The sequence below is a fragment of the Rhinolophus sinicus genome, chromosome 17 (assembly GCF_057876585.1).
Source record: "Rhinolophus sinicus isolate RSI-liver-muscle chromosome 17, RSI-T2T, whole genome shotgun sequence".
Lineage (NCBI taxonomy): Eukaryota > Metazoa > Chordata > Mammalia > Chiroptera > Rhinolophidae > Rhinolophus > Rhinolophus sinicus.
The window spans coordinates 2,852,420-2,876,425 of NC_142517.1; the positions used below are offsets into that span (position 1 = coordinate 2,852,420).

The 24,006-nt window shown below is 48.2% G+C and overlaps 2 protein-coding genes across 11 annotated transcripts in view; one reads left to right on the forward strand and one right to left on the reverse strand.

Annotated features, from left to right (window-relative positions):
• The window catches only part of SLC37A1 (solute carrier family 37 member 1), a 68,777-nt gene extending 60,990 nt beyond the window's left edge, over nucleotides 1-7,787 (reverse strand). Inside the window, exons 1-4 of the mRNA XM_074324860.2 lie at nucleotides 7,655-7,787; nucleotides 3,609-3,833; nucleotides 1,705-1,796; nucleotides 304-439 (exon numbers count right to left, since the gene is read on the reverse strand). The gene's annotated coding sequence lies outside the window, so the exon portion shown is untranslated. The remainder of the gene's footprint in view (nucleotides 1-303; nucleotides 440-1,704; nucleotides 1,797-3,608; nucleotides 3,834-7,654) is intronic.
• RSPH1 (radial spoke head component 1) lies at nucleotides 7,559-23,745 on the forward strand. 10 transcript variants are annotated; one of them, XM_074324862.2, is made up of 11 exons: nucleotides 7,669-7,757; nucleotides 7,993-8,240; nucleotides 8,587-8,786; nucleotides 9,114-9,227; nucleotides 9,330-9,435; nucleotides 13,568-13,658; nucleotides 14,156-14,294; nucleotides 17,569-17,640; nucleotides 20,759-20,933; nucleotides 21,861-22,016; nucleotides 23,551-23,745. In XM_074324862.2, the coding sequence occupies exons 3-11, from the start codon at nucleotides 8,727-8,729 to the stop codon at nucleotides 23,601-23,603; spliced, it is 966 nt and encodes a 321-aa protein (XP_074180963.1). In that variant the 5' UTR covers nucleotides 7,669-7,757; nucleotides 7,993-8,240; nucleotides 8,587-8,726; the 3' UTR covers nucleotides 23,604-23,745. The 10 variants fall into 10 exon arrangements, with proteins under 10 accessions (XP_019601244.3, XP_074180988.2, XP_074180969.1 ...); XM_074324873.2 differs by having other exon boundaries at nucleotides 7,675-7,757; nucleotides 14,159-14,294; XM_074324868.2 differs by lacking the exon at nucleotides 7,993-8,240 and having other exon boundaries at nucleotides 7,622-7,757.
• Nucleotides 23,746-24,006: the final 261 nt, after the last annotated feature.

The window sequence follows — 24,006 nt, forward strand, 5'->3', positions numbered from 1 at the left end:
CAACCAGAGGGATGGTAAGAAGGGGCCCGAAGCAGTTAGGACAGGTGTCCCGGGGAAGGTATCAGAGTTGAAGACTTGCTCAGCAGGGAGAAAAACAGGGGAACCACGTACACAGGGAGATGAGGGTGCCCTGAGGGGAAAGGATCTAAGTAACTAGTAGTGAATGTAGATGAAGAATAAACCTGGGTGGGGGGCGAGGGTGGGGAAAGGCCCTTATGCTCCAAATAATCAAGGAAATACAAAGTAAAGGCAGCAGGAGACGCTGCTGTGCGCATCAAGTTAGCAAGGAGGAACAGGACTTACACTAGTTGAGGCGGCAGGGAGTCCCTCACTGGCCTCGAGCGGGCGGCAGCCGTCCTAGGGCCACGCGGTACGTGGTTAGTGCTCCGCTCCGGCCCAGCACCTCCTCAGTCTGTATGACTGCACTCTCGACTTGGACCTGAGATGAGGGCAGAGATCGATGCATCAGATGTTCACTGTCACTCCATTCGCTCACTCATGTCTGTATTCCGGGGAGTGGGCTCACAGGTGTTCCACTGCATTACTTTGCTATATCACTGCCACATGCATCAAATACTATATAACCATGATTTAAAAACCCGAGTTAAATATATACAGTACATTTCTATAGCAGCTGGCATTTCCAGACCATTTACATCCTCATTATCTCATTTGATCCTCATGACCTTCCCGCAAGTTGGGCAGGGCGAGCCTTATTCTGAGAAAAGAGGGCACACGTCAGCTTGCAGCCGCCTCCCGTCCCTTCCTTGGAGAACCTGGTCCATTTCTGGAAGGTGCAATGTTAAAGCAGAACCCACCTTACATATGCACTAGGAGGGGAAAGTGACATCCGTTTTAGGATGGGGAACTAACATGTAGCCATCAGGCATCATAGTTTGGGTAATTATTTTAACAGTATGGATTAATGTTGAATTTATCCCAAATGGGTCTTTAGTTTTTTTCCTCATTTCCTCATAGCCCCCCCTAGTATATGACCTAAGGACACAGCACACTCTGTTGTAGTTATTTAGATAATGTACTGAGAGCGCCCTGGAAAATGGAAAATGATTTAAGAATAAAAAAAACAGGATCGTAAACCAGAAGAATAAAGGAATAAAAAATTCATGCACTTTTTTTCTTTTTTACGTGTTGCATAAATAGTATCTAGCATTCAATTTCATGAGCATACGTTAACTGAGCACTTACTATGTGCTGGGCACTGTGTTATGTGGTGGGAGAGGGGAGCACACGTGAGCTACAGATGGTTTCTACCCTTGGGTTGCTGTCCAACACGAAATTCAAGTCTGCCCAATTTCCTGACAGCTCATCTCCACCCTGGCTGACTCCACCAGCCAGTCCACCCCACTGGTGTGATACATCACTAAAGAATCCCACTTCCTGGGTGGAAAAGAATTTGTTTTTCTCTCTTGAGCACAGCATTCTCAATCCTTCCATTAAACCAAATATCTCAGGTTGGTGTGTGTGTGTGTATCTGGTTATTTCCTCCTTGTTGGTTGCCATTTTTATAAGAGACATAACCTTGAACAGTTAAAATACTTACACTTAAGAATCTGCATGTCTGTATATGTCTAGAAACTTCAGTCTCCTCCCACCCTCATGTGTATTAGTATTAATGTTTAAAGCATGAGCATTAAACATCATCTGTTCATCACAGACTAACTTCTGATTGTCACAAACAGTTACCTGGCTGAACCATCTTTGGCAGCTTGATCCTCTTCAGGAAGAAATAACGATTGAAAATGAGTCAAAACCGTTGTCAAAAGTTCCCCACAGACCTATTGATAGACAAAAGGTGGTTAGCTTACCATGTGAGTGACAACAGTACAATTATTAATAATAATAGCTAACAGTTACTAAGCGCCAGGCGCTGGGCTAAGCTCATTATAAATATCTTATGTAGACCTCACAACAGCGCCAGTTAACTATGATTTCCATTTTACAGATGGGTAAGTTGACTTCAGAAAGAAGTAAACAGAACTAGGATTCCAACCTTGGTTCTGACTCCTACCCACTAGATGCCATAAAAACTCTGTTTCAAAAATTCATTAAATTTATCGGGGTGATATTGGTTAATAAGATTATGTTTCAAGTGTACAACATTATAATACATAATGTGTACACTGCATTGTGTGCTCATCACCCAAAGTTTAGTCTCTTTCCATCACATTTGACCCCCTTTACCCTAAAAACTTTTTAAAAAAGAAGTTGTAATTCCTGTCTTTTTGATATCTAGTTATATATATACCTATTACATGTACATACATAGTAGTTAAATTTGCAAGAATACAAATATTTTAACAATCTCAAATTTCCACAGGAAAGATGGGCCTGAATTCATTTTGTTGCAAGTCCCTGTTTTGTATCTGAGCAGCTGCTAGAAACTTAAAAAACAAAACAAAACACGCTGTTTGCATTTTTCTGATCTCCCTAAGTTCTTAAAGGCCCTTGCTCTGCACTGTCCTGGGAAGCGCAGAAGAGACGGGCTCAGGCCTTCAGCCGTCGCCATGGCAACTGCCAGGCTGCCCCTGACTGCAGCTTGGAGGTGTGGCACAAAGGTGTGGCACACAGGAAGGGGACCCCAGGAGGGCTTCCAGGGCACCTCCGAACCCGGGGGGTCCCATCGTAGAAGCAGGAGGCACCCTCACCAGGGCCTCTGCGCAGACGCACCACGGCCGGCCAGCACCGAGCTTCTTGACTCGTTTCGTACTGGGGGTCAGAGGCGTGGGTAGGGAGGTGGGTCTCTCTCATTCATAGTTAAGAAAGGCAAGAAAATAATTTCTCATTGGGGAAACGGACCTTGGCGGAACCGTGGGCACGCACCCTGCCCACTCACCTGGGGCCCTGCCGCCTGCACCAGCCCTTCTCCATGAACAGCGGCATCTGCGCGAGGCCCTGCTGGGGGATGATGGGAAATCCCTCCTGGGGGATGATGGGAAATCCCTCCTGGGGGATGATGGGAAATCCCTGCTGGGGGATGATGGGAAATCCCTGCTGGGGGATGATGGGAAGTGCACGTTTTTACGAGGTGGGAGAGGATTTCCTCCTTGTTTCCAGGGAAGAAACCCTTCTGGTGATATCCTCCCCTTTTTGCCTCTCATTCCCCGGAAGAAAGCAGGAAGATGAGATAAGCGAATGTTTTGAGGGCCTTCAGAGTTTGAAAGCACTGCTCTGTGATGACCAAGCACTTCCGGGTCACCCAGGGGTAGGAGGTCAGGCAGCCTGGAGCTGCAAGGAATCAACTTGGCCTGATGGAGTCTTGCTGGGACTCCCCAGGTCTCTCAGAGGGAAAGAGCGGGTGAGGCTCTGTGCCTGACCTGAGCTGGGAGCTGGGGCGCAGCCTCCTTCTGGAAGCGCAGTTGGGATCTGGCCCAGTGGCTGCTGTGGGAGGCTGGGGAGTGGTCCTTTTGGTGACCCCGTCTTGCTTTATTTGGACGATTGCTAACCCTGGAGTGCAGGGAATTTACTGTAGGTTCACTGAGAGGGTTTTTGGGGACAAACTATGACTAATTTACGTGGGACATAACAAAAATTGTAAATTTTAGGGCACCCAGCTGCTACTGATGTGATTTAGAACAGCGTTTGCTTACGCCTCTTTCTGGTCCTTTGGATCTAAGGCTTATTGAGCTAGAGCTTCTCTGCTCGGTAGATGGTGTACGGCCCCTTCCAGCAAACTGGAGTTATTATTCCTTTACATCAGCGATCTGGGCGCAGGAGAGGGTCGTGAGGAACAGTGAGGGCTCTTGAGTCAAAAGACTTGGTTTGAATCCCATTGGCTGTATGAGCTTGAACAGTGACTTCGTCTCTTTCCTTAGCTGTATGAAGGGGAAATGACTGTGAGCATGTAGCAAGGTAATCATATGAAACTGAAAACATACCAAAACGGTCAAAACTTAGCAGACATTAGTTACTGTCATCCTTAAAGCAAATTTGAAAGTTACTTTTCTGATGCTTTTATATGCAAAAAGCTAACATTTATTTGCGTGTTCTGGTTACCATTCCAGATTTCTCACATTGAAAATATTTTTGATGTTTTATTATATAAAGACATGCTCAATTATAGTAAATGTGGCAAATGCCAAGTTTAAAGAAGGAAATAATGATCCACTATTCCAAGCTCCTTACTTTTCCCCCCAAGAAAAATTGTTAAATTTTGGTGTTTATAGTCTTTTTATCTTTGCAACCAATAAAAAAATATGATTATAAGGTCTTGTGTCTTAATTTGCTTGTAAATTGTTTCTTTCTTCAGTAAGTGATGTGTTTGGGCCTGAGATTTGGTTAAGATTGAGCCTTCCTTTATGAAATTGTTTCTGAGGGAAGTTCTGCGTGGTATGTGTGTTCAGGAGGATCTGTGGATTATTCACCTTGTGGATTTGGCAACCGTAATGCTGCCAGCAGGATCAAACTCTGTTACGTTTTTCAGCCACTCCCCCATCTCCCTCAGCAACAACAAACAATGAACCTTGGAGTGGGTGTGAGGGGAACTTGCTATTAATGATATGTGATTTCTTTGTAATATCTTCATTGTTATCATAATAAATAACAATACATTAATAAAATACCGTCCTTGATCCCCGTGGAAGCTCTTTAAGATTGGTAAGGCTTACTCTACCCAGTTTACAGAATAGGAAACAGACTCAGAGGGCAGGTGAGTTATATGGGGGAGGAAAAATAATTTTCTCTCTACCCTTTTAAGTTCTGGCTGGTCTAATAACCAAATTAACATGGAACAGATTAACAGGAGAAAATAACCAAATTTATTACATATGTACATACGGGGGCTCCTTAAGAATATGGGACCTGAGAGTAGGCAATTCACAGTTAGAGAAGGAGGAGCAAACATTTGGTACACAAATTCCTGCCGGGCCACCCAGAAACAATGGGACACAGAGGGGAGACTCACAAACAGACTTTACAGGTTCCTCCGTCTGCCACATTTAGTTCATATTATGCAAAAGTGATCTCCCTTCCTTTAAACAGGTATGTCTATTTGAATTCCTTTAGGGAGGTAAGGGGGAGAATCCAAGTTTCTTTCTGTGTCTTCTGTTTCTTAAAAATAACCAGCTCACTGTAGTCAATATCCCAAACAGGCATGTTTTGGGTGGCAAACTCTGCTTCTTACCGGTTGCTGAGGTGACCAAAGCTAATAAGCCATGGGGACCCAGAATTAAAACTTGGCCATTCTGGCTCTAGGTGAGTATTGTTTTCACCAATCAATGTTGACTTTAAGACCTGCTTTCCCTCCATTTAGATAAATTATTTTGAATACTTAAATATTAGATTTAAAGAAATAAAACGATTGGGTTATGCTTATTGTTGAAGGTATTAAATCTCAAAAGCAATTAAAAGCACCAAACAATATTTAGATCTAATTTTATAACTTGCACAAACACACTAGAAATTGGATATACACATGTACGATGGCCAGACCTATATAAAAACAGAACTCTGAGGCACAGTCCGCAGCAACCTGCCCAGGAAACCAACCTGTTATCTCCAGTAACCATCCTAGAAAGCCAACCTGCTGTAAATCAGACTTGTAGGAAGTCAGTCTGCTATCGCCACCAACTGATCCGGGAACAAACAATAACCCTGTAACAACCGGCTTCCAGTGGCCAGGACCTGATTAATAACTGAGAGTTTTCTAACTTTTGTCTGAAGTTCCAACTTAGGACGGAGCAGAGAAAGCTGAATTTGCACACTAACTGATCACACAGGCCCCCCACCCCCAGCTAACCAGCCCACAGCTTCAGGACACAGCCTCCAACCAGGGCTCACCCAGAGCTGTCCCTTTGTCCACTACGAAGCCTTCCCGCCCTTCTGCCTGCAACTCTCTGCCAAATGCAATCATGGTGGCTGACAGTCATTGCTTGTTCTCATTTAGATTTTTATTTATTTATTTCCACACACAAAATAGATTCCTTCAAAAAAGACATAAAGAAAGAAAGGCCTCGACCATATTTCCATCTCACTAAGGATGCAAAGGCCCATATGGACTGAATTTCGCTGGCTTGGTTGAGCAGCATACTGTGTGTAAACACTTTTCTGGGTTCTGTAGGGGAGACAGAGATGAGGAAGGCATGGCTACTGAGTATACAGACATCAGAGAACCACCCAGATGACCTGAGACAGAACTTGTCTCGTGTGTGATGAAGGTGATGCAAGGAACTGTGGGAGTTAAGAGACAGACAGCCCATCTAACTCGGAGGATCCATAGAAGCTGCAGGAAGGTGTCAAATATGCAGAGTAAAAAATTACAAATACAGAGAAATGTGGTTAATATATACTAATAAGATACACCCCTTAGATTTAAAATTTGCATGTTGTTATCCTCAGACCTTTAAAATAGAGATAGATGGGTGATGGCTAGATGATACATAGAGTTGAAGGCCTTCCTTCTTCTCCAAGTCCCATTCTCCTCTCCCTTCCTGAGGGCGCCCTTAGGACTTTGGAGCTTTTCTGGGAAGTGGCCGCTAGCAGTCTTTGAAGAATGGCTGTGATTTTTGATAGGCAGAGCTGGGACAAGGAAGGCATTTCAGGGGCAGGGTATGGCGCGGGCAGAGGCATAGAAGTGGGACAGCGCCTGTGCTTCGGTTTTGTGTGAAGCATGTAACAAGTACAGGAAGGGGATGGTGGCCATGAGGCTGAGAAGATGCCTGGGGCCTTGAACAGGGAGACACTGAATGCCAGCGAATGAGAGGTCTGCACCCGGGTTTCTAAGTGGATGACGAGTGTGAGGTGGCTAAGAGGGCCAAAAGCTGGAGCCAGAGGGGCAAGTTAGGGGCTATTGCCAGCATTTACGGAGGGAGTAAGAAGGCCTGGATGGGGGTGATGACAGAGGAACTGGGAAGATGATGAGTAGGCAGTGTCAGATGTCTAGAACAGACTGTCAGATGACAGGAGGAGGGGCCCATTAGTGGGTGAAAATGAGTGTGAATGTGTGCGTGTATGTGTAGTGTGTGTATGCATTGTCTGTGGACACGTATCTCCTAAGAGTTCAGAGCTGCCTCCTTGAGTAAGGAGGAAATGTTTACAAACACCAATAAAGATCTCGGCGGACACATCTCTATGGACAGAAGGGTTGGAAGAGCCCAGAAAGGTGAGGAGGAGCAGGCAGGCCCCCCCCCCCCCACCAGCAGAAGCCGAGGGGCGGGGTCAGAAGTGGTAGTGCCCAGCATCCCGCAGGGGTGAAGCCCTCTCTAGGGCTGGCCTGACTCTCTTTTTGCGCCCCTCCCCTTTAGGGCCCTGATCCAAACAAAGGTGGCTCCTCGTTCACGCATCACTCAGCAGCCGACTAAAGGGTTTCTAGCGGCCATCTACATGGCGTCCTGGTTGGAGAGCTGCTGGGTACCAAGTCCGTCCCAGGCCCCACCTCCGCCCCTTCCCGTTGCTATGACAGCATACGAAGGCTGCCAGGGCTCCTCCCTAAGCCTCCTGCCTCTCCCACATCCAGGCCACGCCTCCTCTTCCCGGGCGGTGATTGGTGGATGCGTCCCGTTGCTATGACAGCACTCGTAGGCTGCCAGGGGCTCCTCCCGGCTCCTTCCCATCCCTCCGCCCCCTGGGGGAATGAGGCGGGTCTGGCCGCGTTTCCATGGCGACGGCGGACGCGGCGGGGCGGGCCGCGAGTACCTACCCACTAGAGACTCGTCGGCGGCGGCTGGCATCGAAGCTGGGGCGAGGCCATGTCGGACCTGGGCTCAGAGGAGTTAGAGGAGGAGGGAGAGAACGATCTTGGGGTAAGAGCTCCGGGTGAGGGAGGGTCTTTCCCGGGTGCGCGGTGGCGGGCGGATCCCCGGTTGCCGAGTTGGGGGAGTCACAGTTCACCCCGGAGGCCCAGCCAGGGACGAGGACCACGCCGGCCACCGCGGGCGCTGCGTCCTGGAAGTTGGTGGTGAAAGGTGACACGTTATGACGTCGGCTTGCCGCATCCTTTCTCGCTCTGCCCCCTCCCCATCCCGCCTCCCATTAAAGGCAAAGATTTCCAAGTCAAAGGCTTCGGAAGCATCCTCCTCCCCGCTGTTACGCTCCGTTCGGGCAGTTTTCCTGGATGGCTGGGTCATCCCAGCTGCCACACTATATTATGCCATATAATCATTTCGGTAATGGAGCTCGGCTCCTTAGGATTGATGGATGAAGGAAAGCTGCTTCCTGGGAGCCTTCAAGAAATACTGAGGCAGTCTCAGCTTCCATGACGGCTTCCTGAAGGTATTACCATATAGGTGTGTCATCCCATGTGCTTTCTTCACTCTTGTTGGGGACTGACCCAGGCTGCTGGAATTAGTCCCTGGTTTAGACAGCAGAGAGGAGGCAAGGGGATGCACAGCCAGTGAGGTGAGCTGGGCTCGGTGTGGGCATTACGCACTGCCCACACTAACCTCCCTGAGTCAGAGGCGACCATTTCCTGGCAGATAGGGTGGAACCTCCACCTCTATGTGTATGCAGGGTTCAGAGTTGAGATAGTTTCAGAATTAACTGAAAACCTAGTACCTCGGCAGAGATGCCGTTGTGACTGCTCTGTGACTCGGTCTCCCAGCCTAGCCTCTTCCTGCTGCTCTGCCACTCCAGGAGCACCTCTATGCATTGAAGCCACCTGGCCACCAGGGAGAGCCGGAAGTGCCCGGGACCTCCATGTTCCAGGCAGCCAGCAGCTAGCGCTAACCAGCAGGACACCCTGCATTGATCCACACTCCAGAATTCCCTGAGCCATGAGGTCGAATCTGGGACATCACCGGACGTCGCTCACACTTAGCAGCCTCCACTTTCATGTCTGTCTCCCTGCCTGCCTACACTTACTGGTTTCTCCTTTAAGGGAGCACCTTTTTTAAAAAGTCAATTGCTCAGGGTCTGCTTCTGGGGAAAACCAACCTACCACACCTGCCCAGTAAGCTTTCTAGTTTGTCTCCTCAAATGGCTCCACTGATGTGTAACTTTTTAGTGCCCAAGGATATGTCGCCCAGGTGTGGTTACCTATGTCACCTGTAAGCCTGGGCCGAGGATGGGGAGGATTCGATGGAATGCTATTTGTAAGAAGCTTAGTGTATGGTTGGCGCTTAAAAATTAGCAGCTGTAACTATCCTGACTTCTTTTGCCAGGAATACGAAGGGGATCGGAACGAGGCAGGTGAAAGGCATGGCCATGGGAAAGCGAGACTGCCCAATGGGGACACATACGAGGGGGACTATGAACACGGTAAAAGACATGGCCAGGTCAGAATGGGTGACTTGAGCGGGTAGTTTTCTCTATTTAATAGTCTATTAGTGAGTATTAACTTCAGGAATGATATGAATCCTATAACCAATGTGTTTCAGGGGATCTACAAATTTAAAAATGGTGCTCGATACATTGGAGAATATGTTAAAAACAAAAAGCACGGTCAAGGCACTTTTATATACCCAGATGGATCGAGATACGAAGGTACAATGTTCTCACAAAGTGGATTTTTGCGTTACATAGGTCTTCTTTCGGGACTGAACGTACCTGTGGAAAGTGAGATAAAGGAGAAAGCTTAAAGTTCTCCAGATGAGTCAGTCACTCAACACAACCCTTGCTCCAGCATTGACAGGGTTGATGCAGCCGCCAGAAAGCCTGGAGATCATGGGAAGTGTGACGTCCCTGTGACAAGCGCTTTGTCTTCTGTGACCCGCGTTACTGAGCAGCAAATGTGAGGGAGGCTGCTGGGCGAGCACAGGCTTCCGGGTGTGGGTTGCGCCCATGATGTTAGATGCTCTGTAGCGTTTGTCTCCTTGACGTTGGTCTTGCTGTTTCCGTTTCTGACGGGCCTCTTTTTTAATGAGCACACTGTTTGTTTAGACCTGGTGGTGCCTCCACTGATGGCCTCCTGTAAGGGAGGCGGTCTGCCTTGTTAAACGGTGTCCTGATCTCTGCCACAGTTCTTTCCATGCCAATGTCATGTCTCAGGAAGGTTCTTGTTCCCTTATTTCCAAGAAGCCTACTGCTGCCCCAGGCACCTAATCACCTGGTGTGCCTACAGTGTTAGTCTAATCCCAACAAGGGAAGAAGGAAGTTCTGAACCTGGGAAGAGAGACAAGTGGGCCGTGGATGTGAGCCTTCGGAAACTGTGTGCAAAATTCTACGTCCTGGGCTTCTTTTCTGGGAAGACAGTTATCTAGTTTTCATCAGATTTCCAAAAAGGGACACCCAGTGGTTCCCTGCGAGTCCCCAGCGTGCCCAGGCTCAACGGAGGCACAGGGTGCAGCACAGTGTCCCAGTCTGACTGAGAAGCCCAGGAGCAAGCGGAGGCTGCGGTGGGGTGGGGGGGTGGGGGGGGTGGGGGGGATGGGCCGGGGGGGAGGGGAGTGGCTGAGGGACGGTCCTGGGTTTGTGGGCGACCTGAGCAGAGGCAGGGAAGCAAGGGTGCTTAGGGGGTGGGGATGAGGTTGGAGGGGTGAGTGGGGAGATGGAGGGCCAATGAGGGCTATGGGGGGGGGGCGCGGCGAAGCATCACTCTCCATGCTGGCCCTGTGGCCTGCCAAATGGAACATGTTTAACAATGAAGTTGTGCAGAAACGAGATGGGAGGACTTGAAGTTGGCTTTTCTGGAAGCTCTCAGATGGCAGGAGCTGGAGGAAGACATGAACGCCTGGCTGTTGGGGTGCTTGTGGAGAAGAGAGCATCATGAGGAACCAGACACATGGGGTTTTCTTTCTCAGTCCCGCTGTGTGGCCTTGGGCACTGTGCCTGTCCTCTCTGGTTGTTGGGTGCTGCGTCTGTAAAGCCGTGTTTCGGTCATTACACACCCCACATGAGGTGGCGATGTAAAGCCCCCAGCTGGTGGGTCCCCACAAATGCTAGCTCCCTTCTCTTCCACGTTTCTCTGAGCCAGCAGTGGGGGAGGGGCAGCACAGCAAACCAGTGACCAACCCACGTTTTAGATGCGGGGAGAGGATCTTGTTCCCCTTCATCTTGTTAGGGCTTTTAATTTACAATGTTCTTTAATCCCCAGAGCCAGCCGGAGAGCCAGGGGGAGGAACATGGGATGGAGTCACATATGCAGAGCTTTGTAACTGACAGGTGCTCTCCCAGAGGAAAACCCAAACCCAGCCGCCAACCAACTAACCAACCCACCAACTGCAGGTTGAAAATAAACGTAGTTGAAAAAAACTTCAGTTGACAAAATTGAGAATGATGAGAAAGTACAGGATTAGGGGTAGAAAGATTTGGAAAACAAAAAGTTAGGTGCAAATTTAAAGCAACAGTAATAAAGTTTCTAAATGGCACTTACTTCAAAAGATAGAATCTGACTCATGGCCGTTGACGGCCAGCTCCAGGAGGTGACCTTTCTCTCTCCTGTGTACCTTCCTCAGTTCTGCACGGCTTCCTGGATAATAACCTGATGATAATTATTATAGTAATTACAGGAGTTATAATCGGATTGTAATCTGCTGGGCAGAGTCTAACAAGTTGTTAAGTAAACTGGGACTTCTAACAGAGTTTGCTTGCCAGTCCTCACCGGCTTGGAATTTAATGCCTTTTTGCAATTTAATTTTTTTCTTTCACGTTTAAAAAATTTTTACAGACTCCTTAATATATTGCTCTTGCCTCACTACGCTGGAGATCAGCTCCCGCGGTCAAGAGAAGAGGCTGTGATCGTTTTATCATCGTCTTTTGTTGGGAAGACACCAACTGATGTGTTTCAGCGAAGTCTGCACCAGGGCTGTGCGGGCGTCACCCGCGATGGCTCACAGCCAGTCCTGCAGTGTCTGTCCCCTAACTCCATGCAGAACTGGACACTGGCCACAGTGGGGATATTAATATCACAGAAATTGGCAAGTGCTACAAATCAGGGCTGCTTCTTACTTTTTTTTTTTTTAAAGGAGGGCGCAGCTCAAAGTGGCCCATGCGGGGATCAAACCGGCAAACTTAGTGTTAGTAGCAACATACTCTAACCAACTGAGCTACTGGCTGCCCCGACTTACTTGTTTTTTTAACTGGTAATTTACCAGGACATCACTGCCCCCTGAAATCCAGACAAGTCCTCTAGGACTCCCGCACACGCTGCATACCCTCGCGGCTGGGCGAGGCCCAGCGGTGACCGCGCTCAGTGTGGGGCTCATGCTCCTGTTGTCCGTCACACATCACACCACGGAACCCCGTCCTCTTCCTCAATGGCTACCAATGGCTGCCACCTCCTCTCCATGAATTTGTGGTAAATAGGCCTTTTGTCTGGGCTGTTGCCCACTTTTTCTGCTGCCTCACTCTGAGCTCTGTGGATGCCTGTGTGTCTGCCGTCCCCAGACTGAGTGGGGGTCCTGGCGGCCCCGCTGTCTGCACAACTGCTTGTCTGTCTCCCAAAGTGCTCAGGCCCTCATAGGACCCACCGATGGAGGAAATATGTAGACGTTCCCTTTTGTGGACAAACTTTGGGGCTTAGCCACGTAAACACGTATTTCTTGGAGAATTAACATATTCTCAGCATGCTGCGTATTCTTTATCTTCATGCAGAAGCAGATCCAGTGTTTGGATAAGTCAGAAGTTTACGCAAGTTTGGGGGCGCTCTTTAAGAAAAATAATACAAAGTCGATATAGAAGTAGATTTTTATTTGTAATGAGAAATCAAAAAAAATAAAAAATTGAAAATACCACAAACATCACAAAATCTGGGGAAATAACATGAATTTTTAAAAATTCATGTCTGACACAAGCCTTTCCCCTACTTTTGTTGGCTAGTAATGGAACGTCTCTCTAGTTGACAACAATTTTGTCGTATTTTCTATAGAGAAAGTAGAGAACTTTATCTTTTCTCCTTCATCAACAAATTGATCGAAATTCCTATTTTTATTTTTCATTGTCTAGAAAAGTGTCATTCAGCATAACAACTTATTGGCAACACAGTGTTCCAATTTTAGGGTAGTTGTCAACTTTGGGAACTTCTATCAAGGTTCTTTCATATGTGAGCTGTGAGATTTGAGGACATCCTGGGTTTTCAGTGCATGGCTAGTTTATACCTCTTCACTGACAACATTCATGAACTCGCTGTTATGTTATGCATTTTATGACAGCTTTGCCAATTTCAGTATTTCTTATCAAGCCAGCAAGAAGTGAGCAGGGCCCCGCGTGGAGGTGAGTGTGTGAGGACAGTCCGGTGAGGGAGGGGTCCACGCAGAGGCCTGGCTGGCAAAGTCACGACGTCCGTTGGCAGGAAGCTGTGTGCGGTGGGGCTGTGCTGGGTGGCTGGGCTGGAAAGGTGCATTGGGGCCAGGTGGAAAGGTGGGGAATGGACTGGAATGCTGGCAAGTGGCTGAGGACAACCCATCAAGCCTGGAAGTGGTGGCTGGATCACTAAACACACGCAAGCAAAAATGTGGCGTTGGGACCGCGGGCATAGGGCAGACAAGCGCTGGTCTGAGTCCTCGCTGGGCTGCTGACCCACTGTGACACCTGCTGTCGACACACATGGCAGAGTGTGGCCCCCATACACACACCACTCCCTGCCGACTGGCCAGAGGGAAGTCAGAGTAGAGAGACAGCAGTGAAAAGCACCCTCCCTTCTTCTCACCTGGGCTTGCTGTTGTGTCGTCCCTTCCAGGGGAGTGGGCGAGTGACCTAAGGCACGGCCACGGCGTGTACTACTACGTCAACAATGACACCTACACCGGAGAGTGGCTTGCTCACCAAAGGTTCGGTTCTCTCTTTAGTCCTATAGACTGATTCATGCAATAATATGACGATGTCTCATGGAGAAACAAAATCCTGACAAAAGTGCACAAACCCGCTCTGCCAGGCAGTTCAAATCCTCACGGCTTTCCCATGTGCCTGCTGGATGACGCACTACCGGGCGGAGGCGACCCCCAGCGGGAGGGTACGGGGTCCTTTACCCCTGCGCCCCGGGGGTGAGGACACAGAAGAACCTTCTGGGGGACTGAGCCTCAGCTCCCAGGAGCGCTGCCTCTTCCCGGGGAGAACCAGCTGGTCTGCAGGAAGGTCCCGGCCACCGCAGGCGATGCCCGCCCCTGCCCGGGCACACCGAGAGGGGGCGTGCTTTGATTGGGCGGCAATAGAAGCCAGTGGCTTGTGGGCCCGCATCGACCTAGGCCACCCTCAGTGGACATGCCTGTCTTATACACGCGGAGGTTTCCCCTGCTGCGTGGAAATGCACTTGGCTCCCTGTCTTAAGCAGGCACGGCCAAGGCACCTATGTCTACGCGGAGACCGGCAGCAAGTACGTGGGGACCTGGGTGAACGGACAGCAGGAGGGCGCAGCCCAGCTCATCCACCTGAACCATAGGTACCAGGGCAAGTTCGTGAACAAACACGTAAGTCCGGGGGAAGCGGTGCTCGCCAGGGAGACGCATGATCGCCTCCTCCCCGGGCTGTGTAGTCCAGGGAACAGAAAACACTAAAAACTCAGGGAAACCCTCCGATCCCCTCGGAATACGGGAAATGGGGCGGCTTGGCCCTCTCAGCATCCGGACACCCACAGAGGGCAGAGAGCCCGTTTCTCTGCATCTGTCAAGTCCCTCTCTCCCAGCTGTGGCCTGTCACGTCCTCTTAACACGGGGGCGCCTTGACCTCCGTTGTGTGTGCTCCTTCTCACGGGTGAATCAGACATGGTCCTTGTTTGTCTGGAAAGGGATGTGGGGGTCTGACTTTCCTTCCCCTGGGGGGCGCGAGGCGGGCACCGGGGAGGAAGACCACACCCGGGCCAGGTGTGGGGCGGGGCGAGGCATCCGGTCTGAGGCCCCCAGTTTGCGGTACCCACGGTCGGTCATCTCTGTTGGGAGGACTCGGTGGCTTCCCATGTCCTTCTTGTCCAAGCCCTGGGAGGATTCAGAGAGACCCCGACTAACTCAGAACCTACCACCCCAGCATTTGTTGCAGCCCTGGTCAGGGGATTAGCAGACACTTTCCCTGAAGAAAGAGTTTGCTGAGGGAATTAAAGGTGTTAGAAGTTGGCACAGGGAACACTTAACTGCTTTAGTGAAGTAGGCTCGGCCCCTCTAAGAACTCAGTTTTCATTTATGTGTATAATTCATGCCCTAATTACAGATTCTCCTTTCCGTCTTGGTAAAACAGCATGCTCTCCTCAAATGCACACGTTGTATGTATAATTCCCAGTTAAATTCTCATGGGATAGTTTTCGGCATGACGAGGTGGGTGGCGGGAAAGTGAATTTGACACAAGTTAACTTGGAGGAATCAATGAAAGCGAGACCCCAGACTGATCTGAAGAATGAGAGCCCAGGCGGAGGCTTCGTTCTGCTAGTGGTAAAAACTTTCAAGTTATACAAATACTACACAAGTACATTCCAGCTGTAGACTCTCGAATCCCCCCACCCCGAGCTCCAGCCTCCCTACTCCCTGCAGTGTGTCCCCCCCCACGTCTTCCTGTGCATCGTGTAGGCACGTGCTTACACATACAGCTTATATAGAACTATAGTGTGGGGGGTTTAATTACAGAAATAAGGACACACTACACCAGGACACAAAAACATGCACACAGAGACGTCTTCCATCCTTTTGTACACTTGGGAGCACTTACGTAGGCTGGATACCGGAATTGCTGAATCTACACATATTGCTATTTTAAATCATGGCTGATACCGCCGATTGTCCTAAAAAGCTATGCCAGTTTATATACCCTGGCTAGCAGAATATCAGAGTCTCTTTTCACATGTTCTCACCAACACTAGATATTATTGGTCTTTAACACTTTTTGCAAATCTGATGGGTAAAAAAATGTCATGTCATTGTTTGAATAGTCACTTCCCTGGTTCCTAGTGAGGTCCGGTGTCTTTACACTTTTACTGCTGGTTTGATTTTCTTCCTCAGGGAATGACCTGTTTACGTCCTTGCTGACAAGTTATTCAAACATACTAGAAAGCTGCAATAATTAAAACCACGTGCTACCGGAATAGAGATATACAGATCCATGAAACAGAAAGTCTAGAGACAGGTGGAAGTGCATGTAATAATTTAGCACGCAATAACGGTGTCATTTCAAATTAATGAGGAAATGATGGGAAGAAGTCAAGCAATGGGGCAGGGACAACTTGGTACCTATTTGGGAGAAAAATAAAATCAGAATTTGCCTTCCAGCATATAGATAAAGATACTTTCTAGAACTAAAGGTTTAAATGCAAATAAGAAAAAAATCACAGATAGAAAAATAGGTGAATATTTATTAACTTTGAGGAAATAAACTTTCTGAACAGAAATATGATACAAAGGAAAAACCAAGATATTTTTGCTTGATAAAAATAATCCCTCACAGATTAGAAAATACTATAAAGAAAATTTAAGAAATACATGACAAATGGAGTTAGGACATATGCCACATTTAATATGTGAAGTACTTATATCAGTCAATGTGATTTAAATGGTCAAAATGTTGAAAGAAATTCAACCTGCCTAATAACTTAAAAGATGTGACTTAAAATGATGAGGTCTCATTTATATATATATATAAAAATGTAAAGATGGAGCAAAATGTTAATGCTCAGAAAAAACAGGGTTTGAGGACAAGAGGACTCTTAAAATGCTATCATGGGAATAAAAATTAGTAAAGCTTCTTCTGGTGTCTCTCTCTCTCTCTCTCTCTCTATATATATATATATATATATATACATATATATTTATATTTATATATTTATTTATATATACAGAGGGTGCCCCACAAATGTGTACACATTTTAAGAAAGGAAAATACTATATTAAAATTACGCTGATGGGAACCACTTTGAGCACCTCTTGTTATTGCAGAAGTTAAACATGACTTGTATTCATCTTTTGTTATCGGTATATATTGAATATTATAATTTTAATAGTTTTTCCTTTCTTAAAATGTGTGTACATATTTTTGGCACCCTCTGTGTGTGTGTGTGTGTGTGTGTGTGTGTGTGTGTGTATTTTTTTTTCTTTTGTCCAGAAATTCTACTTCTGATAATTTACCCTGAGGAAAATATCGAGTGTACATACAGTTTTAACCCAGAACATACGTGTTTGCTGTAGAAGTCTTTGTCAAAGAAAAGTGTCAGCATGCCAAATATCAACAATAGTAAATGAGTAAAATAGATTGTAATTCTCAGATGAAAGAAAACGCCAAGCTGACAACAGTATTGTGGAAGAATGTTTGTAAACATGGGAAGTCATTCGTGCCATATTTCTAAGTAAAAATAGAGTAGGAGTCAGCATGTGTGATTACGATCAGATTTCTATTAAAAAACTTCTGTCCTAGAAACAAGGTTACAGAGACCACATCAAAATGTTACTAATAGCTCTATCTCTAGTTAGTTTTCTGGAGGGTGTTGACTTAGTGACATTTTTGTAACAAATACGTTACTTTCGTAAAGAGGTAAAATGTAGTTAAAGTGAAAAAAAAAAAAACCCAAAAAACCCAAAATAGGCCCTACACTTTGCAATTCCATTAGCCATTAGTTCATAAAAGCATTCTTTGGTCCATATTGGACGTCCCCCAGTTACATGATGTGGGTAGGTTTTTATGGGGATGACGTTTCTAAACCATTTTGTACCTTCTGTTGGGTGTTGCCACTCAAAGGTGACGTGCTTCTTGGTCTTCCTTCTGTTGCAGCCTTTTGGCCCTGGGAAGTACGTGTTTGATATTGGATGTGAGCAGCACGGGGAGTATCGTCTTACAGATGTGGTAAGTGGCAGAAGGTAGATGGTTTCCTACACGTGTAGGCGAAAGAGCTGCTCAGTGACGTGGATGCCAGGGACTGGCAAGGTGAGAAGTTACGCCAGCACTTGGGGACTTCTGCATTTTCATTTTATTTCTTCACTTGCATGTGCTGATCTGGAACTCAATTGCCAGAATTAAACGATGTTATTTTATAGTTATTGTTGAAGTTTCGACCTAGTTTTCGTCCAGAGGAAGCAGCTAATACTGAGCTGGATGGCTCTGAATAGTTATGTCCCAGAAGTGGCACCTGAAATCTGTCACCATGCTGTCACCAAATTCATTGAATAACGCAGTGTTTCAGGAATATGGCTGCACCTCTTATAATGTTCTCTTTTTGTTCCTTTACAATACTTAACATTAATATTAGTGCTAAATTGATATTCCTGGTTAATATTAAAATTACCCTGTTGTGTTGTCATTAGGCATTCAAATGTGTGTGTGTGTGTGTGTGTGTGTGTGTGTGTGTGTGTGTGTGGTGTTGGGGAGGGATGTCTGCGTCTGTATTCCTGTCGTTATTGTCTGACCAAGGCCTGTAGATAATTGGCAATTTAGTAAAATACCTTGGCCCCCCTGCCCAGCACCACCCACACCCCCAGGACACCTCCCGCCAGGACGCCACCGCAGGGCTCCCCCATTGCCCTGGCAGGCCCTGGGCCCCCCTCTTTTCCTGTGGTTTTCCACTTCCTTCCTGTCACTTGGCCACAGAATAGCCCATGATTCCCCACGGTCTTCGAGTAGAGGTCCACCCTCTGTGACCAGACTCTCCCGTGGGCTCACATGACCCGTCCCCTCGACCTTTCCCCTGCTTTGCTCCGCTTTGTTTTGCTCCCCTGACGTGAGTCGTGGTCAGGTCATGCTCCCAGTCAATCATAAAATAGGAAATGGCCAAAATGCTTGATTTTGTTGCTAAAAATAAGGCCCCTCCCTTTCCTGGGCATCAATTCTTCCTGAATCCTGGGTTGTCTAGTCTGAATGTGAGGGGGGTTCCCAGAAGTCACGTGGGACATGTCATCTTCCCACGCGGTTCTACACCCAGCGTGTGTGTGTGTAACCACCTGCAATCGTAGTCAAGAACTTAACACATGGCGACCAGCTTTCTTGTTAACTGTGACAGTGACGTAGTTGGTGCCTTTGCTGGGTTCTCCCTGGGACTCTGAAGGAAACTGTCTGCTAAGTTCATCGCACCGCCACTAGTAACAAATCTAGCCTTCGTGGTCTTATTGGTGATGGAGCTGTTATTAATATTTTCACTTGTGCAGTGATGAAAAGTAAAACACATGAAGTATTTGGAAGTTTTAGGCTCTCCTGGACAAAGTTACCGGAAGTCAGTGTTTCAGGGCGATGAGAAGAAGGTACGAGGAACACGAATAACACCTAAGGGGCCAATACTGATGGAAGCCCCCAGCACTGTCCCTAGTCAGGAGTAAACCCAGGAACTGACACACACGGCCTGAGAGCTTTTGTGCACGGTCACCATTGCGTGACGCTCAGACTGTGGTGGAACAGAAAAGCCCGGATGTTCTCTTTGGCTCAATAAGGGGAACACGTGCCCTGTAGAGAAGGGGTGGGGAACTGTAGCCCGCTGGCCACACCTGGCCACAGCCTGTTCTGTTTTTGTTCAATTGTGGTAAAATACATATAACATAAAATTTGCCATTTTAATCATTTTTAAGTGTCCAGTCCAGTGGCGTTAAGTACATTCACGATATTCAGCAACCATCACCACCATCTGTCCCTTTCCATCTTCCCAAACTGAAACTCTGTCCCCATTAAACAGTTGCTCTCATCGCCCCCAACCCCAGCCCCTGGCACCGTCTGACCTACTTTCTATCTCTGAATTTGCCCGTCCTGGATACTTTATATAAGAGGAATCATACAGTATCTGTCCTTTTGCATCTGGATTGCTTCACTTAGTATAATGTTTTCAAGGTTTGTCCATGCTGTGGCAGGTGTCAGAATTTCCTTCTTTTTATGGCTGAATAATGTTCCACTGATGGACTTGGGTTGTTTCCACCTTTTGGCTACTGTGACTATTGCTGCAGTGGATACTGGTGACAAGAATCTGGCTGAGTCCCTGTTTTCAGTTTTTCTGGGCGTATACCTAGAATTGAAATTGCTGGGTCATATGATACTCTATGTTTGGCTTTTTGAGGAACCGACAGATGTTTTCACAGCAGCTGTACCATTTTACACGGTTCTCCCTCCTGTTGCTGCAGACAGGTTTTACTGGAGCCCAGCCACGCTGATTCATTTACCTACCACCTGTGGCTGTTTCCGACTATAGCGGCAAGGTCACTGGTTGCTGCAGACACCGGATGGCCGGCAAAGCCCAAAGTAATTGATAGAAGAGTGTCCTGATGTTAGCTAGCTCTAGAACAATGCTTTTCAAAGTACGGGTTGCAACCTGTTCACAAGTCACAATATTCATTTAGTGGATTGTGAGAAACATTTCAAAAAGTGAAATGGGATAAAATAGAGATTTCTAGTGAATTTTGGTAACAGGGCCAAGCACGTGACTTTCGCTTCAGGTGAGGCGGGTGGTGGGGGGGTCGTGATGAGCTGGGATTTCCTCCTGTGGGCTGCAGCGTTGGGAAGCAGCTGGTCTGGAATCCCATTCTTTGCCCAGTAATTCTCGGGACTGGAGCTTTAGTATCCATGCCCTCTGATATGTTATAGGGTCATCTTAGCACGGGGTTAGGCCTTTTCTTATGCTGATATCAGCTTCCTTATGTGTAAAGAATCTTAGAGCAGGGGAAAATGTGGCTGAGCCAGGGAGACGGGCGTTTCATCTCGGTCATTTCTTAGCCGGTCCCCGCAGCTGGGAAGTGCATGTCGGATGCTGTCCTGGAATCAGCAGGGACAGCGTTCCACTGCACTTTTCATTTCTCGTCCGCGTTCCTTTGAGGTCCACTTTCAGTCATTAGTTCATCCCCTGGAGAGTTGGCAGTTGATCTGATCACGGAGTCGTGTTACAAAAATGCTCAAATGCAATTGAAGACTGGCCCTTTCGCCCCTGACTTTAAGTATCCCACACGGACTTCACACACATGTTGGTAAATTCACATCTTAAAACTTGAAATAGGAAAGAGGAGAAGAGGAAGAGGAGGAGGAGACATTAGTAACCGTCACTCCAAAATGGAGAGCTACCAAAATCACCGAATTGGCCTTGTGGACACCGACCCTCCCTGAGGAGCTGCCGCCCACGGAGGGACCAGGCTCCGAAGAGGCCCCGGCCGTGGAGGGCGCTGCCGTGGAGGGTAAGGCGCCTGTGGGGACCCAGCCCTGCACAGCCTGTGCACTGGCTGTGGGCCCGGCTCCCTGGGAAGCAACACTGGGTCCCTCCGTGTGCAGGGTGCTATTAGGGGGAACCTTTGGGGTCCGAGCCTCCCAGCGTGGAAAGGGTGTTATCACCATGACTTAAGCCCTTAGCAAACTTGGCTGATTCCATGGGAAGCTCCGGAGCGAACATGTCCCTTGCATCCCCTCACCTTGGTCAGTGATTGGCTGTGGGCGTGACCCGGGGCAAGGCAGCTGACAGCAGCTGGGTGACAGACAAGCCCTTCCCTGAAGAAGGGTCTGGACAGCACTCGTCCACGCGTATCGCAGTGGTCGTCCTGAGTAGTCAGACTGCCTGGGACGTCGAAGGAGGCTACACTGCGTGCACGTGGCTGAAAAGCCAGCTCCAGTGGCCTCCGTGAAGGAACGCTACTGCCAATTCATTGGCTCACACAACTGGAGAGGGCAGGGTGGGGACAGCCTCAGGCCGCAGACAGCCTCAGCCTCTGGTCTCTGCTCTCATGGGCCCTGGCTCTGCTCTCCTCCCGTTGGACACAAGTCCTCACTGACTTCCTTGATTGTCACCCAATCAGTGCAAGAGCCCTGGGCAACAGAGTGCTTCTCTTTCTCAGTGTGGCTGCCAGAGCCCTTGGGAAGTAGTCACCATCCCTGAACCAGACGCTGAGACTGGGGACAGGACACTCTGTTGGCCAGGCCTGGGATGGAGCTGGGTGACCAGCTGTGGGGGAGGGTCCCCGAGGGGGGTCCCCCCGCGGGAGAAGTGGGGGAGAAGTGGGGTGCTGCTTTCAGCAGGAGGGAGAGTGGGTACCGCCCAGGTGAGGAAGCGGCCTCCCACTGCCACACAGGCCGCGGGCCACCCAACGCCATTTTCCTTGGTTCCGTCTCAGGTGGGGAAGAGTCTGTGGAGGAGGTCCAGCCTCTGATGGATGTGTCAGAGGGGGAGATGGATTTCCTGAGGCCTGGAGAGGAAGAAGGAGATGTCTTCGGGCAGGAGAGCCGTGAGAACGTTCCAGAGGAGTTACACTATGACACCATAGACCAGGGTGAGCCTGAGCTCTGGGGGAACAGGAGGGAAGGGAGGACACACACGCACACTGGGATGGTCTCTGCCCTTTGACGTAGCCCAGCCTCGGGCCAGGTCTGAGGGACTGGGCGGAAGTCTCAGAGGACCATCTATGCACTCATGTCATAGGAATGTTGTCCCTGCAAACCTCCCATGATGACAAGGACAGTGGGTGCCCTGTGTGCTCTCTCACCCTCTGCCCTTTGCTAATCTCCATTTCTACCAGGAGAGCAGGCCTCAGGCTGCACAATCCCATCAGAAATGGATAGCATGGTTTTATTTTATTACATGGTTTACCGTGGCCGATCACAGGCGTGTGTTAGGAGCTGGCAGTGTTCAGAACCAGCCCTTTATAAGTGAGTTTAAATGTACCATTCATCGAGAAGCTTCTGCCTCTGCTGGTCCTGGGACAGAGGTGTGACTTCAAGTCTGCTTGGGGCTTCTGGTCCTGGAATCTTTAAAAACCTCTCCCTGAGGCTGAGGGTGTGGCCAGAAAGCTCAGAGAGGGTTCCCTTCTTTCAAACAATTTCCTGAATCTGATGTGAAGCGGACACCTTGGTGGAGAGGTGACCGGTGGTCCAGGAACAACTTGGCGTATGAGGTCCCTGGGCATGGGGCCCTGTGCAGCTTAGTTCGTCTCTGCTGTAAACTAAGAGCAAGTATTTTTCCCTTTCTTTTGAAAATAGTACCTGAAATGAATCACGTAAAACCATTTTCTGTCTAAAAGCTCTAAGCACACACAGAGTTGGGCTTTCGTCAGCAGTGTGGTCCTAAGTACGTAGTAACACACCAAAGAATCGTGCGTCCAGCGCTGTGTGGCCTCGGATTGAGGGCCTGCGCCCCGAAACCTGGCCTCACTGGTTGGCGGCTGGTGACCTCTCCTCCTGCCCTCCCTTCGTCCCTCATTTTCATAATGCAGACGAGGATGACCCCTCAGAGGCACAGTGCCGTGGGTTCTGTGAGGACGGGGTGGGCTCCCGTCCCAGCAACACCTAAACTGCACAGAGGTGCTCCGTGCGAGGAAGTTCTGGGCATGTCCTGTCCCCTGTGGGACCGACAGAAAGCTCACGGGACATCAGTGACTTGACTGCCATGTAGTCACATGTACCTGCTGTGTGACCACTGGGCACAGGAGAGGTGCAGGACTCACCTGGGCAGCATTGGGAAGTATTTCTGACAGGGGGCACCTCCAGGTGAGTTGAGAAGGCTGAGAGGTGGCAGAATGGGCGAAACCAGGAGAGCAGTATCACCCAGACTAGGAGGAGAATCTGAAGGTAGAAAGGGTAGGGAGCCGGGCAAGGTCCCTGTCTGATGGCCTTCCCTTGCTTCGTCTATTGCTGGTACCAAAAGAAAAACTATAAAAGTCTGTATAAGATAAAAATTAACATTCCATGTTTGCCTGATAAATGTTAATATTTCCATGATTTATTGCAAAAGATTTGTTAGCAAATAAAGAATTTTAAAATAGAAAAACATTAATATCAAATATACTCATGTATCCCTTCTCTTCCCAGAAAATATTAATTTTGAAGAAGATGAAACTAGACAGTTCGATCCTCTAGAGTGAGTCGGGGCCCAGAGAACGGGACCGTGTCATCCAGACGCCTTCTCCTGCTACAGTTACACTAATCAGCCACTAACCTTTCTTATTTCGCTGTTTGTTAAAATGGTTTACAGTTGCAAATAAATGTCTTGCTCTCCTTTGTTTACGAGATGGCGTCTGCTGCAAGTTCTTTAAATGAAAAATTACCAGGTTATTGTAGGCTCTGGTGTTGCAGTGCTGTTTTGCCGGATAAAGAAAACTGTCAAACAACCGCAACGCTACAGAAGATGGTGCTGGAAGCAGACTTCTGACTGAGCTTGCAGAGTAATTAGATACTGTACATCATCTCAAATCTCCCTCAAGAGAGCTAGGAAAACACCTCCACAACAGGAATTCCTGGGTGCAATCCTCCTTAAACACAACTTCA